General features: G+C 49.5%; 1 protein-coding gene across 1 annotated transcript in view; it reads left to right on the forward strand.

Moving 5' to 3' along the window:
- Positions 1-337: 337 nt before the first annotated feature.
- The window catches only part of GAD2 (glutamate decarboxylase 2), a 41619-nt gene continuing 24726 nt past the window's right edge, over positions 338-17230 (forward strand). The window contains exons 1-7 of the mRNA XM_040592871.1: positions 338-801; positions 1063-1122; positions 1277-1426; positions 2504-2737; positions 7619-7709; positions 8554-8666; positions 12633-12748. Of these exons, the coding sequence (XP_040448805.1) occupies positions 726-801; positions 1063-1122; positions 1277-1426; positions 2504-2737; positions 7619-7709; positions 8554-8666; positions 12633-12748 (840 nt within the window). The 5' untranslated portion in view covers positions 338-725. The remainder of the gene's footprint in view (positions 802-1062; positions 1123-1276; positions 1427-2503; positions 2738-7618; positions 7710-8553; positions 8667-12632; positions 12749-17230) is intronic.

A 17230-nucleotide genomic window follows, 5' to 3' on the forward strand; every position in this document is an offset into this window, starting at 1 on the left:
CTCGGCGCCGCCGACCGGGAGTTCCCTGCTCGCAGCCGCAGGTGTGCCCGATGCAGGGGGCGAGGGGCAGGGGTGGGATGGGGTGTGATTTCTCGGCGCTTTGCCGCTCACGGGGTTAGGGACGCTTCCCCGTAGCCCCAGGGACCGCTGTCCCACCCCTCCCCTCGGGGCACCGGGCTAGACCGCCACGGCCGCCAGCAGCGAGGCCCGCAAAGCCAACCTCCCCATCCGCTCGGCGCTCGGCGGCTTCGGGGGGGGTCGAACCACACTCCCACCTCGCCGGGCAGCGGCCGCAGGGGCCGCGGGGCCGCCTGTGGGGTGGGGGCGGCACAAGGCACCTCACTCGTCTCCACCCCCCGAGGCAGCGGCAGCCCCACCGCCGGCTGCCCCCACCGCTCGGCTTTGCCCCGAGCATCCCCCGCCCCGCCCCTTCGGAGCAGGGTGCGGGGGACCCGTCACGGCCCGCCTCGGCGGGGCACCACCCCGCCCCCGCGGCGCCGCCCGCCCCGTCGCAGGCAGGGGGCAGCGGCAGCGCGCCCCGGGGGCGCCCACGGGAGACGCTCCCACCCACGCGTGCCCGGGGCGCCCCCGCCCCTTCGCCTGCCGCCGCCTGGCGCAGACGCGCGCACTTACACACCCGCACACTCACACTCACGCACACTCGCTCAGGCCGCCTGGGCTTGCAGCTCGCCGCTCCTCGCCCGCCCCGCCGGTTCGCCTCCGCCATGGCAAGCCCCGGCTCCGGCTTCTGGCCCTTTGGGGCCGAAGAGGGCTCCGCGGCCGCCGAGAGCCCCGGCACAGGTAGGGGGGGCGCCGAGCAGCCGGGCGGGACCGGCCCGACGGATCCGCGGAGCCGCCGCGCCAGCGCTGCCCGGTCGCCGGAGACCCCTTTGCGGCAGCTCGACCGGCGGGACGGAGCGGCGGGGACCGGCGGGGGCTCCAGCCCGGCGCAGCGCGGCTGGGCTGGGCAGGGGGTTCCTGGGGAGCAGTGCTGGGTGTCGGACGGGGCGCCCCCAGCCCGCGCCCGTCCCCACGCACCCCCCGCTCCATTTTCTCTTGCAGCCAGAGCCTGGTGTCAGGTCGCTCAGAAGTTCACGGGAGGGATCGGCAACAAACTCTGCGGTAAGGGCGGGGAGGCCCGGCAGCCCGCGGCGGGGAAGGCTGCGCGCCCGCAGAGCGCTGCCGGGCGGCCGCGGGCCCTGCCCCGGGGCGAGTGGGCGGGGGGCCGGGGGGTGATGCCGCGGTGCTGAGGCCGTGTGTCCGTGTCGCTGTCAAGCCCTGCTCTACGGAGACGCCGAGAAGCCCGTGGAAACCGGCGCCAGGGCAGCCCCGGGGGCAGCGGAGCCGCGGCCGGCCTGTACCTGCGACAAAAAGCCCTGCGGCTGCCAGAAAGCGGAGGTGAATTACGCCTTTCTGCACTCAACAGGTAACGGCGCTCCCGGGCCACGCCGCGTCTCTAAAACGAACCAAAACCAGCCGCTCGGTCGGGAAACGGCCCCCCCGGCGGTGCGCGGCGGCCGGTGGGCCCGACGGTGCGCGGCGGCTGCTCCGCGGAGCTCCGCGCCCCCGCCTCGGCCCGCTCCTGCCGCCCGCGGGTGCCGGGCACCTCCTAGACCCGGAAAATAAGCCAGCCCCGAACCACAACAAACAAAAAGACCCCAAACCCAAGGCAGTAAAATGCCGGCGTGCTGGAGCCTGCCGGCCGCTCTGCCTAAGGAGCACTGGCAGCCGCGACCTTCTCGTTGAAGTACCTGCGATGTAATTAAGGTTTGAGGGGAGGAGGGGGAAGGAGCGCTCTCCAACAGATTTGTTTTAATTCGAGGTCTTTTTGCACTTCATCTTCTCTGACCTTGGAGGTGGCGTCTCCGCTGCTCCGTAGGTCCCCGCTCCCGCAGAACGGCGCGGGCCAGCCACGCTGCCCGCCCGGCCCGGCCCGGTCCGGCGCTGCAGCTGCTGCCGGTGCCGCTGCTGCGCTGCCCCAGCTCGGGGGGTTCCACCGCGGCTCGGCTCTGCCCGAGCCACCACACTTAAACAACAGATGTCAGGGTGTGCGCTGAGCCACCGTGCAGCATCGCCTCGGAAAAAGGCATTAAATTATCAACAAGTTACCTGCATTGGAGACTCACCGTGAAGCTATTTTATCCCAAGGCAAACGGCAGTTTTTAGAGCGCTTCTTGGAGCGTTTGTTTCCCATCTTTTATTTTTCCTGAGAATCGTTTTCCCTTTTTTCTTGTTTCCCCGCTCACTCTCATTGTCTTAAAAATTGGTCCGAAATATTGCAGTGGAAAAATGTGCTGGGTTAGATAGGATATTAAAACCTAACTATTATCTCTCAGAACATTCCTTAAAATACAGTCTTGCCAATTTGCTTATTAAATGAAAACAAAGTCTGTTTGTGTGGAATACAGTGAAAAGCTTTCCTAAACGTAAATGGGAGAAGCCGTTGTTCAAAATCTGTGTCTGGTTGTAAAACGAAGTTAGCTTTTCATTCCTCCGTTCCCAGATCTTCTGCCGGCATGCAATGGAGAAATAACAACGATGTCTTTCCTGCAAGACGTTGTGGACATTTTACTTCAGTACGTGGTGAAAAGTTTTGATAGATCAACGAAAGTTATTGATTTCCATTACCCAAATGAGCTGCTCCAGGAATATAACTGGGAACTGGCAGACCAGCCACAGACCCTGGAAGAAATTTTATTGAACTGCAGAACAACTCTGAAGTATGCAATTAAAACAGGTAACGGCCATGCTCATTTTCTACCCTATAGGATCTCATCCATTGATTAAAGGTGTCATTTTATTTTATCTTGAAACGTTAGAAATTGAAGCAGCGACTCTATTTTGTCAGTTCCAAGCAATTTCTAGCAGAGACAGAAATCGTTTTCCCGAATGATAAAATCCTCCAGCAGCCCCGTCTCGTAGCTGTCCGTGCAGCGTCGCACACCCTTTCCGATGTCAAATTAATGATTGTGTGCCACGGAGTTGCCGAGTGTGCCACTGAGCAGCCTTGTCACCGCCTTTGCGACTTTCCTCCTTTGCTGTTCGTCCATTTCACGGGTTCTGGCCCGGGGGTTGCGCCCCCCGGCCCGGGGATGCGGCGGGCTCGGGGCTCGGAGGCAGCCGGGGCAGGGGGGGGCTGCCCCTTTAGGGGGGCAGCGGGGACCGACCCATTTAACAGCCAAACCCGCAATAAACATCCTGTAAATGGGAGCTCTCCGCGGCCATTTGCCGTGTCTCTCCCTTTAACCTGCAGGACATAAAAATACTAGAATTTGGCAGAACTGTGCGCTGGGATGGTGAGGGGTTTTTTCGACTTTAGGCTCAAGCAGTAAAAACAAGCCCCGAATTGTTTTAGTGGCCTTTTGTTGTTGTTGTTTTCCACTGGGGAGGGCAGGGGTGGGTTCACTGCTGCCTGCCCGGGACCACCGTCAGCCCTGCCCCGGTGCGGGCTGCCTGGCGCGGGGCTCGGCCAGGCATGGGGCACCCCCGGCCCCGCACCCGGGGCCACCTGAAGTAAACTGCGGCGCAGCGGGCAAAACCCACAGTAGCTACAATTACGGCTTTGAGAAATCATGTGAAGTGCGGGGAGCTCTTGGTGGGAATTTGAGTTACCGAGAAATTGCTTAAAAATAAATGTGGAGCAATTACTGAGGGAGACAAAGGCTGATCTGTGAATAGAGGCTGAGGGGAAACAAAACCCAGGTTTTGTCGCCTTTGGGGAACAGGACAAACTGATCCCGGTGAAGATTGTGGGGGATCTGTGTAATCATCCTCGTTTAGAGGAGGAAACGTCCAGCTGGATGTTTTTAATGCATGAGTCGGGTACTGTCAAAACGTCTGAAAAATATGGGAACAAACAGATAAATGATGTCCACGGAAACAAAGTCGATCAGTCCAGTGATCCATGTGATGCATCTGCGTAGGGCATAGGAAACATATTTGCACAGAATGCTGTGAAACACAGCATCTGTGAATTTGGGAAATCAAAGAATAGGGTTTCTTAAGTGATTTTCGTTAATCTTTTTTTGTTATAGCCAGTTTCACATAATGGACCTGTTCCATTTTGTGCATCCAAAAAAGACCTTTTAAAACGGTGTTTCCATTTCTCTTCCTCCCTGTAAATATGTGAGGCTTTCCCTGCTTTGCATTTTTTAATTTGCTTTAATGGAAATAATGTTTTCAAGGTCCAGGGACTGGTGCTGGGGGGGTTGTGTGAGATGCGGTGGTGTGGCAGGGTTTGGCCAGGGAGTGCAGAGCCATCTCCGCTCCTCAGCGTCCTGGGGCGGCTGCCACAGCTGGGGGGGGGCTTACAGAACGTGCGGGATTTATACCCGGAGCCCTTCAGCATGTGCTTCGGCGTGAATTACCCTCAGAGGAAGGACAAAGGGGTGAGGTTTGTGGCAGCGGGGGTCTGCCTCTGCTCCCACTGCAGGAGCCCTTTGGAGCGGCCCCTCCTGGGCTAGTGGGGGCGCCCGGCCTGCGTTTGGCTGCAGGGCCAGGAGGGCTGATTGGAAAATAAATTGTATTGCTTAGATTAGCCTCGTAGCTGGATCCCCGAGTCCCAGCAGTGATCTCGTGTTGGGATTCAAGGAGCCAGATGGCTGATTTTTCCACTGTGGGGCAGGTGTGGGATGCTCCCAGGTGTGGCCTGTGTGCCACGGCGCGCTGGGATGCCCAGGGGAGCCACGTGCGGCTTTCTGCCCCCTTACCAGCTACCAGCATCCACCCCCAGCAACAACTCTGAGAGACTGTGAAAGGCAGCGTCTGCAAATGCGGGGAAAGATGGATGTGAAACCTGGTTCCTGTGCAGTGCTTGCCAGGGGAATTGAAATGCGAGCGTTCCGAAATGGCTTGGGAGCCCCAGGAAGGGAGCGAGGAGCTGGCACTGGTCCAGCCTTGCTCCCTGGCAGGCCCTGGTCCGGTAGCAGGCCATGCATGTGGTGGGGCCAGGAGCAAGGCCGATCCCGGAGCTGCCAGCTGTGCCTTTATCTGTGCTGCCTGGCTTTGCCCGGCCCTTCCCGTCACGTCCCTGTTGAGGCTGCATGTTCGTGCTAGGGGATGTCTGTGCTGGGCAAGTGCAGGTGGGAGCATGTCTGAGAGGAGGGTGCATGGGGCAAAGGCATGTTCTTGGCAGGGAGAGCCCAGCCCTGGCTGTCGCAGTGCCTCAGCCCCAGTTCTTACCCATCATCTCCCAGTTTAGTCTAGGATTTGTGTAAATCCGTCGTGTATTACCAAACCAACCGGTAAGCAGTAATCTCCTATTTTCACATCTCTCCCCCTTCCTGCACCCTGTCGCTCTCTTTGCCAGTCACCTCTTTGTTTGGTAACAACCACCAGAAAGGATGTGCGTTTCAGGCAGATGGCACTGGGGTGGTGATTTTTGAGTCTCTCTCACAAACTCTTCTCACCTGGCTGGTACAGCCTATATTCTAAGCAAAGCCACAAGTTCCTGGGGCTGTCTAGCGGAGGGAAGAGAGCTCGCTTATGTATTGGGGTGACAATGGCACATGGACCGACAAACCTTTGCAGCTGAGAGCTGAGGTTGGGGTCAGATTGAGGCAGCACATTCTCTGCTGCTGTGTGTTAAAGGGAAGGGCGCCGCGTTACAGGTGTAGGTACTGGGGGCTCTTCCAGCACCCACGCCAGCAGCAGCAGCGCGTGCTGTCCCTGTCCTAACGCCTCTGCAGGAGCACAGCACCGCTCCCCCCACGCGCGCTCCAGGGTATGGCTGCCCCCACGCCAGCATGCAGCCGCCCTGTCCCCACGCTGGTTCCAAAGCAGGAGGTGTGCCGAGAGGTCTCCTTGAAGAAACAAGCAGTGACAACAGGGCTGTCGCCTGGGGGTGGGTACGGGGCTGATGGAGAGCCACTGAGACACTGCAGCTGCAAATATGAATTCTGCTATTCCCCAGCTTTTCAGTGGGGATTTATTTCCAAAGCAGGAGCTTTTCTGGCCTTTTCGAGCCTTCCTATGGCACAGGTTTACCAAAAGCTTTCAGCTCCTGATTTTCTGTTTCTGGTGGAATTTGGGAACCCACGTGGAACCTGGCTGTGATATTGAACCCAGGCTGTAAATACCGAAATCTCTCTCCAGATCCCATCTGCAAGGGAGCTGCAAGCAGAGCCCAGGGGGGCGGGATTGCTGTGGCTTTGGTGGCAGTGGTGGGTTGCCCCGGGACCACGTAGCACCTCACTCGGGAGCATGCAGGGCAGGGGATGGGTCCTGTTCGTCCTGGTGGATCTGGGCAGCATCCCTCGGTGCCTGACAGGCTTTGGCTCTCTGTCCTGGGCAGCGTGGACCAGGGGAAGGTGGCAGTCCCTGTCTCCACTGGAGAGGGCTCAGTGCAAGATGCAGTTGGGCTGGATGGCAGCAGTGTGGGGCTTGTCTCAAGTTAAGGGCTCAGGGAGCTGGATTTTGCATATATGCCCAACCCCCACACACCCCCCCACCCCCCCACCCCTCGGCCCTTGTCCCCTGCTCTGGTCTGCCTGCACAGCCTGATATCTGTCTTTGTGTGCTGCAAGGTGGAAGCTGGGGAGCAATTCCCCATGCTGTTCTGCCAGCCATGTGTCCGTGCCTGATAAGAGACCACCAGGGACCGAAGATCAGTTTTCTCTTGGTGCTGTGTCTGCATTTCCTCAAGCGTCTTGCTCGCTCTTTTGTTTTCCATGATGGCAATAATAGTATGTCGTCTGTGGGTCAGGACAGGTGTTTTCCAAGCAGAGGCTGCCTTCCTTTGAGTCAGACAGCATTTTAAGTAATTGTGAAGCATCCGTAATTTGTATGGGTAATTATGCCACTTAACAGGGGCTTGCAGGGAACAACTCGTAAAAATGGAGTTTTAATGGTTCCTGGCTTTAATGGCTCTGTGCAGTTTTTAAGAAAAATCTCTAGCAGGATTTTAGAAAAAAATCAGGAGCCAATTAGATTAACCAGGTGAATGGACTACCAGCTCTTTGAGTATATTCTTGTGCATCATTCTGCTGGAGCAGCGGTGCTGGTTTTCATGAGGTTTCTTTAAAATCATAATTGCAAACAGCCAGGCTATTTGTAATTGCACTCTGACAGGGAAGAAACGACAAGGACCGCCACCTTCCCTGCCATCTTCATACAATCATCAGCCATTGAGTTATGTGCAAAGCAGTCACCAAAATGTTCCATTTTCTCATTTCGCCCTGTCTATTATAATCATTAGCCATTCATCACTGATGTTATATGTACTGGCAAGCTCTTCAGATGGTGTCTCGTGCGTGGCTTTCAAACCTAGCCAGGCAAAACCACATCCAGTGACAACATGTGACACGCTAACGGGAGCAAACAGCTATTTTTGTGAGGCAGCGATGTGCAAATTTTCAAGGCATATTGAGAGGATAATAGGGAATGTTGGAATTCATTACTCTGCGTTCAGTGTCTAATTACTCTGATTTTACTGAGTTTGGAATGAGGAAGAAAAGAAATCCTGCCTTTTCCAGGAAGTGTATTTATTGCTGTTTGCTTTGTTTCATACCTTGAAAGCACTTCCTTCTCTATAGAAATCCAGAGGTAAATACACTGTTCAGCACTGAATAGTTTCATTCAGAGTCATCAGCCTTTTGGTAACGTTTTCCATTTTATGCAGGGCACCCTAGATATTTTAATCAACTTTCAACTGGATTGGACATGGTTGGATTGGCAGCAGACTGGCTGACATCAGCAGCAAATACTAATATGTAAGTAGCAGATTTTTTTCCATAGTAATATTTAATCTAATTTTACAGTTATACTCTAAAATATTAGCTGCTGTAGCTGAATGAAAGAAAGAATACATTTAATGTTAAGGTTGCTGGAAAAAAATTATCTGCTTTTTAAATGGTTGCTGCAGCTATTTACGTAAAGACTTTCAACATTGCCCTGTAGGCTGTCTTCTATAAAATTTCAACAGACTAACATGATACTGGTTTTGCTACTCACCCACCCTCAAAAAAAAAAAAAAAAAAGAAAAAATATTTTAGCATTTTACATGCATAAATATGTAAAATTAAAGGTGTGCTAAGTGAACAGTTGCATTCATGTAGAGGGGTTTGGTACTTCCCATACTCAGAGCAGTTAGAGCCATTGCTTTCTGTAAGAAGGGGGTGCAGAATTTAAAGTGTGAGAGTTTTTTCATTTTGGGACTAGGAGGCATTTTGTGCACTTCCTTAGCTTCATGCACTGTCTTGTCATCGTGAACAGGATTGCTGGCATGTATGCTTCCAGACATGCACACAGGTTTTTGCAAGATGAAGGTCTGGCTCTGTCCAGCAGCTCTTGATTATAGGGCAAAGCCTTGAGTCTGGAAGAGGTGGGCAAGGTTTGTTTCACTGAAATGGGTGGGAATGGAGTCTCAAGCACTCTCAGCATTTCTCCTTCTAGACATTTGATGTCAGGTCAGAAGGAGGATTATCCAGGTATTGTAAAACAGAACTCTTCCCAGTGCAAGATAGAGTATATTGTGGCTATAATGTAATGTAATATTGGAAAAAGATGTTAGTGTTATAGATGAAAGCATTAAATATGGACATTACTACGTTTCAGGTTCACCTATGAAATTGCTCCAGTGTTTGTACTTTTGGAATATGTCACACTAAGGAAAATGAGAGAGATGGTTGGCTGGCCAGGGGGCTGTGGCGATGGGATATTTTCACCTGGTACATGACATTTCAAGCTTTCTTTATTTTTCAGACTATGCTGTATGACATCCCCTGTAGTTAAAGAGTAAACATAATTAAATATGCATGTTCTAGAGGACACTTGCTAATAACCACCAGTGGCCTCTTTGAGATGAAGTATTGCATGTTTATGAATTTCAGGGATGTGATTATGAGGGTCTGTTTGAGCAAATTGCACTGCATTATGAGCAGCTGTAATGGCACATGGGAAACATAATCGGAAGAGACAGTTGCCTTGCAGTTTTCCTTTGCCCCCACTTTTTATGGATTACACGAAATAGAAAGACTGTTGTAATGGAGGGAAGACACACAACAATGCACTGCAGGGGAAATTGGAGCAAAGAGGGAAAGACGTAGCATCCCTTTAAGTAATTTTACTGGAGTCTGCAAGATCCTGCCAACATTAAGTTTGTGGTTAGCTTTCCATGTGTGAGCTGGCCTGTTGGGCTCAGTGGGGTGCTTGGGTGGCTAGTTAATCTGAGCACCTAAAGGCTCAGAAACCTGGTTTCTTCAGGGAAAATCAATAAGGCAAAAAATTATGATTTTTTGATTATTATGGAGAAATCATTGACTCTGACAAACACTATGTTATTAAGACTTTTTTTTTTTTTTTTTTTTTTTTTTGTCATTCCACTTAGTCTTTTGATTTATAATCTTTGTCACCTCTCGTCTTACTCTGGAATTCCATTGCTAAAAATTTTGGCCTATCTATCTCACCAAATTGCAAAAAAATGGATTGACATTGGGCATAGCATCTTGGCTTGTCAAAAGAGAACAGACTGATAGCTGGTGGGGAAGGAGCCCTTCTGGGAAGAAGGTCCATTGAGTTGATGGAGCAGAAAAGAGTGTTTGGACTGTTGAGCAAAGGAAGGGCCTCACTGATATAGCCTAGGATGTTCAGCTCTCTGAGGGCACGAAGGGTAAAGTTCATGCTGTGCAGAAGATCAGCCCAGGTTCATCTTCAGCTTCTTGTATCTGAATGCACACATGGGAAGTGGTACAGGAGTTTTGTCCTGGGCCTTTCCACAAAGGTGGAGAAAAAGGAGGATTTACGTTACCTTTTTGAGTCCTTATTTAAAAAGCATTGAAAGCAAAAGCTGTGACAGCTTTACTGTAGTACTTAGAGGTCCTGAGCCCTAGAGGCTTCCACCTCACAGGGCAGCATCTAAACGTGTATCAGAAGCCCAAGACCTTAGCCAAGGTTTTTGGAAACTGGGCAGCGATTGGTAACTGTTCAGTCCCTGGCCTGGTTCAGTACAGCTGGTCTTCAGTTCCTCACCTTGCAGGCTTGAGCTGCAGCAGCCCCACCAGGCTGGTCAGAGACCTAACTGGGGAGAGGAGAGCGACAGCAATGCTGCTCAGCCAGACCTGGTGGGCAGGGGCTGGGCACAGGCAGCAGGCAGGGGTGAAAGACTCAGTGCATGTGCTACATCTGCCCAAGTCAGGCAAACTGCTTGAGATAGTGTGAGTCAGGAAAGATGTGTGCTTCAGGAGGAGCTGCTGTCTCTCCCCGGTCTGTGAGAGGTCCCTGCCTGACCTGAGGGGCCAGGGTGTTGCTAGTGTGTCACATGCGGGAGCTCACTTCATCGAGCTGAAACCTGCATGGGGGTGGGCTCTTTGGCAGGCGTGTACCTGTGCTGGCCGTTTGCATTGCTGCCCCATCTCATCCTTTCTTTCTCTGCCATTTCTGGTTTGTGCAAAGTGCATCTTCCTAATTCGTTCTCTTAAGGCAGCAAAACCCAGTGTACACGTTCTGCTTTTTTAGGCAATACTCTAAATCATCTCTATGCTGTCTTCATGTTGTCATGTCTTCAACTGTCAAAAAGGCTTCAGCTGAAGACCTTATGGTTGCAAAGAAAAGATTCTAGCTACTGCCTTCTCTGGAGTGAAATACACAGTATCAGTACGTGCAAAGCATAAAGGCCTGATTAGGTTCTCTAAATTCTGTAGGTGTGTTTTGTTGCCTGCTTGCAGTTAACTGGGTGTAAACACAGCTGCAAAGTTAAAAGGCAGAATGCGGGCTTATTAGTAAGGTTAAGGTTAAATGGCTAGGTAATAAATACTAATAGGAAAGCCTGGTATTAAAGAAGCTTCATGTTTCAGTCTTGATTCTTTTGATACTGAGCCAATGACTTTGGACAAGATAGGCCAAATTTCTTCAACTTGGTCACCTTAGTTCAGTCACCTAAATCATCAACAGCAGCTGTTACATGACATCTGCATTTCTTTAGGGACAGGTACCCCAGCATTGACTCTTAATCTCTCCATTTCTTGCTTTGTTGTTTGTGAAAAGAGGTGTAGAAATACGTTCATACCTCTCAAGGTAGATGAAAGGGGAAGAAAAAGCCCAGTTTGTGCTCACCCCCATGCTAGCATTGCCATCCCACTCTGGCATTTTCCCTTGGATGTACAGGAGAGCCAGTGACAAGAGGGAAAGCCGAGACCAGGGGCAGCTTCACTGCAAGAGCAGAGCTAGGACACTGATGAGAAACGAAGGGCACAGTTTCTGTGGGCGGTGGAACAGTATATATATATCTCCAATTGGATAAATACAAATCTTATAAAAGTCAAAATTATGTTAAATGTGCCAGCACATAGACCCTGCTGGTGTAACGTGGTATAACGTCATTGCTTTCAGCAGAGCTATGTTGGTCTGCTTAAAGGTGGACTTTTATCTTCCCTCGCTTTGGGTGTCTACCCTGGGCTAGTTACAGCAGCAGCAGCTCCCATATATTCAAGGGAGAAGGGTGGATGTGTCCGCAGGGCCAGTCATCCCACCTACTGTGAACAGCTACCTTAGGATGAGCTGGACCATCTTCTGGAAGTTCATGTCTTGTGCTCTTCACTCCATTTTTAGATGGATAAAAGTTGGGTTAGTTGAACTGTACCTCAGCTGCACTCTGACGTATGCATTTAAAAGCCTAGACTCATGATCAATACACACCTTTGCTTTACATAAATATATGTGCATAAACATCAATATATAATTAAACTGTATATATATAGTATATATACAGGATAAAACTGATGGATTTTTTTGTATACGTGTCTATGTCTGTGTGCACGTGTGTCTTTGTGTGCATACATACATAAAAGTACTCAGACTCTGCCTCAGGTTCTGCATTATATTCCCATAGTGCTCATGCAGCATTCTTGTATCGTGCCGCTGTGGGCACAGAGGCTCCCTTTGTAAAAATCTCTCAAAGGGGAAACAAAGTGCTCATTTTTGATACATGGACTGACAATTGGAACAGAACACTGCAGAGCTGTCATCTGATACCCGGCTTCAAGTGGGCAAAATACCCATCTCGAAATGGGTATTTTAAGTCAATGTGTGCCAGTGATTGTAAGGCTAGTATTGGGGACAGCTAACCTTTTCCCCTTGGTCCCATCAGAGGACAAATAAAAATAAAAATATTTGTTAGAATGACCCTTTTTCCTTTCTCTTCCCTCTCCGCACTCCAGTTACCCAGATGTAGTGTCTGTTGGGACTCACTGTGTGGGTTTCCTCAGAACTGGGGCATGAAATGCCACCCTGACTGGGGAGGGGAGAGCCCAGGTTAGGTTGCACTTGGAAGCCCCTTAGGAAGTTTACTTGTGGTGGCACCTGCTTGGGAGGTGGAACACAGTGGGGATTATGCGTTGACGGCGTATGAAAAGATAAGATTGGGGACTAAAGGAAAAATGGTAGCAAAAATGGGGATGCAAGGAAGCCTCGATAATTTTTTGCAGTAGTACTTTTTGCATAAATTGTTATTTGGGTGCAGTAGATCCTGTTATTACACAACTCAGCTGTAAGGGGCATCAGGAAAAGAATCCATGTTTCTGCCTCATGGTAGAAACATTAAGATTGGAGTTAGAAAAACTGTAGCAACACTTGTCGTTTGTTCTGCAATGATATTACAATGCATAGAAAAAGTAACAGTATATTACTGTGGACTCCAGGTGGTGCCATATCTAACATGTATGCTATGTTGATTGCACGTTTCAAGATGTTCCCAGAAGTTAAGGAAAAAGGAATGGCAGCTATTCCCAGACTGGTTGCCTTCACATCAGAACATGTATGTGTTTCTGTTTTTTTCCTACCTGTTGCATCTGCTTGTATGAATTTATGATGAAGAAAATAGCTGAATGGGAATTTGTAGCCAACTGTCTTCATTTCTGTTATTCCTTCACTGGGAATAAAAAAATGGGAAAGGACTGGCTTTTTGGTATAGAGAAGGATGAGCTGTGTGGTTATCTGTGGCTGAAGCCCAGGGAGAGCAGGCTCTGCAAGCCCCTGCCATTTTTTGCTCTCACTTGTGTCTGCATAGCTGTTGATGTGAATGGTAAGGACCATATGAAATGATGAGAGTTCATCATGGGGCTTCAGCACTTTTTGCCAGGCATGTCTTTTGTCCGGGTCACTCTGGGGAACCGAAGACCACTTTCGAGTCACAATGTTTCTAGCTGAAACCACTCATGCTGTTACTTAATGAGAGGGAGATAACATATATGAAGACAGTAGTATGGAAATATGTGTGTGTACAGCAGAGCAGCTGCAGTGTGTGGTGGGAACTGGGCTTTGCTGTGGGTTTCTGCCTGTGAGCAAAAACTTCAGCACACGGGGGATTGTCACAGGCACCAGCAGGATCTGACAGTGCAAGAGGTGTGGGGAGGTGGGCACAGGAGGAATCAGAGTGGTCCTCGTGGGAGAAACGCAGGGCTTTTTGCTCTTTGAACAGCCATACAGAAGTAATATTTCTGTCTGTATAGGGGGTGTGTGGGTATTTCGGCTTCATGGCCATCTAAAACTTCGCAGCTTATAGTGGAGAATGTGTGTGCAGGAGGAAGGAACAAAGGAAGGGTTATACCCAGGAGGGGCTGTGAGCTCTCTTCAGGCTTCATGGTCCCCTTCGAAATGTCTCCCCAGCTGTGTGGGCTCAGCCAGAAAGGACTCTTCCATGGCTGAGGCTCAGCGAGATAATGTCCCTGTTTGGTAAAATCATCTTCTTGGCTGCCTTCTTTGATACATCGGAGAACGCGTTTCATTCTGTGCAAGCGCAAATTGCAAAGTGTCCTAAAAACCAGCCGGAAACGTCTAGGAGGAAATCCCTCTGAGGATGCCTTTCAATGGCAACAGGGTGTGATCCAATACAAAACTGAGGGCTCTATGTTGCTGAATAATTGTCCCCAGAGCAAAGAGAAGGGTATTCTACAAATGAGCAGCAACTCTCCAAAGTTGGCTGTGCAGCTAGAGATGCATTATTCATATTAAAGTTACAGACCTAATAAGTCTTGCAAATAAGGTTCAGTGTGATCATTTAAAATAACAAATCCTATTAATCATCAGAGAATTTCAGTGTATTCATCACGATGGAATGTTGAACAATGAACCAAATTGTGCTATCAAGCTCAAAATAATGAAATGAACTTTAATAATTGTGTTTTCATGCCAGGGAAGAAGCAGTTCCCTTAGCAAATTAAACATTCCAAAATAAAATATAGTAGAGAACCCATAGAACAGCATTTAAAGTTACAATTTAAAAGTATCTTAAAATTGTAGTTTTATTCCTTCCTCAATCAAATTTTTTGTAAAGTATGTATTCGCACATCTTCTAGGGAAGTTAAGAAACCATGCTAGGTGAAGACAGGACCCTGTAACCCTTAATCACCTAAAGGATTTGGCATTGGGGTTTAACCCTCAAAATAGCAGAGGCTGTTCCAGGAATTGCAGAGGCCTGGATGCACAAGCCCTTTTTTAGGTAGGAAGTGTCATGCAGAACCTGAATAGACACTTAAGATATGAGAATGTAGTTTGTCTCATTTATCACATCGTGCTGATCTTCTACTTACTTCTGGGCTCCCCAGCCTGGTTCTGGTTTCTCTCTGCTACAGTTGGATGCTCTGGTAAGATGATGGCCATGGAACAAGCAGACTATAAGTGGGATACTATAATTTCCCTATGCTCTGCACATGTGGCATGATAGTAAACAAAGCTAAAAGTTACTGTGTGTGTTTAGAAACTTGGAAGATTTTTGTCTCAAAATTTTCGGTCAGAAGAAAAAATTCCTATAGTGGCAATTCTCAGACAAGAATTTCAGCATAACAGATCAGACTCTATTTTCATTTCTACCAGTCTAGAGCTTCTATTACTATACATGATTGAAGTTATGCTGCAATTGCTGCCAGTATTACTGCATCAGAATTTGGCCTCAGTTTGATGCCATGATGATAGGTTCAGCTGCCAGCGCGGGAGGAGTAACTCCTAGCTCCTAAGTGATTCCTTTCCTAATTTAGGAGTGCATCGTGTTCCTAAATTAGGAGCCTCGCTGTCTGCACAACCAGTGAAGAGAGGCACCTCTGGAGAGAAACTTGAAGCATCCAAATTAGGAACCTAAATATTCCTTAATTTAGGTGTTCTAAATCACCTTTGGGAGGGGTTCACCTACTTCTGTGCATTGACCATACAGAGAGATCAGCCTCCTGACATACACAACCTACATTAGGTGCCTGACATAGGTTATGTGACTATTCCAGCCATGCATGTTCCCAGTAAGCAGATCTTCCCTAAGCTGTTCAGCAGGACCGTGACGTATCTCTCACTCTGCTTCTGTTTATTTATTTTTCACCAGTGACAGTGAAGCACAATACTTGGGTCAGTCTTGGCCCAGGTATGATTTCAGGTGCATTGGTGCTCAGGACTTAATTAGTCCTCTGTATTCACCAGCATCATCAGCGGTTCTTTCATCTGCACTGGTGTGGGAGCAGAGTGATGTCCTTCAGGGCAGCTGTTCTGGACTGCACGTGATGCTAGAGACCTTGACTCAGGGGTGTAAAAGTGATGGATGCTAGCTGTAAAAACCTATTTTATTCCATAGTTTCAAACACAATGAAAAATCTAAGGTGAAGGCCTCCTCCTGTGTCCCAGCACATCAGCTGAAGGCTGCTGTGAGTGTTCAGCTGAGCACAGCCCCTTTTCAGGGTGAAGAAAGTGGATGAAAGGAGAGCTGCCTTCTCAGAATGTTTTAGTTGATCCATTTATCTATAAGGCAAGTCCTGTTGAATTTTAACCTGTTCCCTATTGTGATTTTGACCTGGCCAGCTAGCACTGTCTTACAAACAGCATCCAATGGTAGCTGGGAATAGTATGGAGCAGGGATCGCCCCTAGTAGACAAAAGACAAAGTCATCTTACCCTGAGGAGGAAAGGCGTGCAGAGAGGAAAAGTTTAGCTGCAGAGAATAGTTGGGTGCAGGTTACAGAACAGCCTTTGGCCTTTTTATTGGTAGAACAAAAGTAGCTTAAGAGACTTCAAGCTTTTCCATGGACTTGATGTTTAATTTGGGGCTGTATAGACTCAATCCACAGTTCAGAGAATGAAAAAAAAACCCTGGGCATAACTGGAAAGACATGAAAAAAATTTCTATCTCCTCTCTTCTCCAACCCAGCGAGACTGTACTCATGCAGCCCACATCAGCTTTCCTCGTTTCCCACCCCTCTAGAACCCCCCTGACATGACGACAAGGAATGCCTTGTCAGGTGCTCAGAAAGGACATAGCAATTCAGCTGTGTTCATAGTTTTGGAGAAGAAAGTGCAGAGGAAGAACTGGCAGGTGATGAGTCTGAGCTGACAATAAGGGACCTCTTCGACCCGTTAGAGACCCAAGGAACACAGGGAGGCTCTCTGCCTCTGGCATCCTCCTGCCTGCACTGCTGTTGTGGTGAACTAGTGCCTGCCCAAGGCTTCACTGGGAGCAGCTCTGGCACCCACTAACTGTGAAGGGAAGGTCTCTTGGCTGCTCAGGCGTAAAGTGTCAGCACTGTAGAGAGCCGCATGTTCTCGGGGGGACCTCACCCTCTGGGGGAGCCCTAGGAGTGCCTCTGAGAGGTGGCCTGTCTGTGGTTGTAGGGGAGCACCCTCACAGCAATGACACACGCAGCATCCACATGGCAACTAGATCAGAGGAGGTAATTAGCAATAAATCACTGCTTCAGCTTCTTGCATGTTGATTTCTCCTTGTGGACACGCCCCATTACTTGCAGGGAGTACAGCAATCTACATCGATAGCTGTGGGAGAAGAGTGGCTTTGGCAAAATTTTTGTATGTGGGAACAGTTTCTGAAACCTAATATGGAGGTTCTTGGTGCTGAGGCAGAACGAAATTAAAAAGCGACTTCTGTCCCAAAGCAGACAGCTCGATAGACCACCATTTCACACAGCCTGCGGAAGATTTGGGTTTGGTTTCTGTGTAGAATGAAAAGCAGATCTCTAGTCCCACCACTTCCATGGCATGTAGCATTGCCTTCTGGCCAGGCAACTTAGGAGACAGTTTGCAGCACTTCCACCTGCAAGAAGCAGTCCAAGGGGTGACCTATGAGGTGGGGCTTCCAGAAAAAGATTTGAGGAGCCTGGAGATCACATCTTCTGTTGGGTAGCATGAATTACAAACTCGAAAGTTACACTTCTGAGCATACAGAGTATGTAGGGAATAGTTTTGATTTCACCTAAGGAAACTAAAAATCAAACTTAAATATTCACGCATTCTTTCTTTGCATTACTTAA

The sequence above is a fragment of the Falco naumanni genome, chromosome 4 (assembly GCF_017639655.2).
Source record: "Falco naumanni isolate bFalNau1 chromosome 4, bFalNau1.pat, whole genome shotgun sequence".
NCBI lineage: Eukaryota > Metazoa > Chordata > Aves > Falconiformes > Falconidae > Falco > Falco naumanni.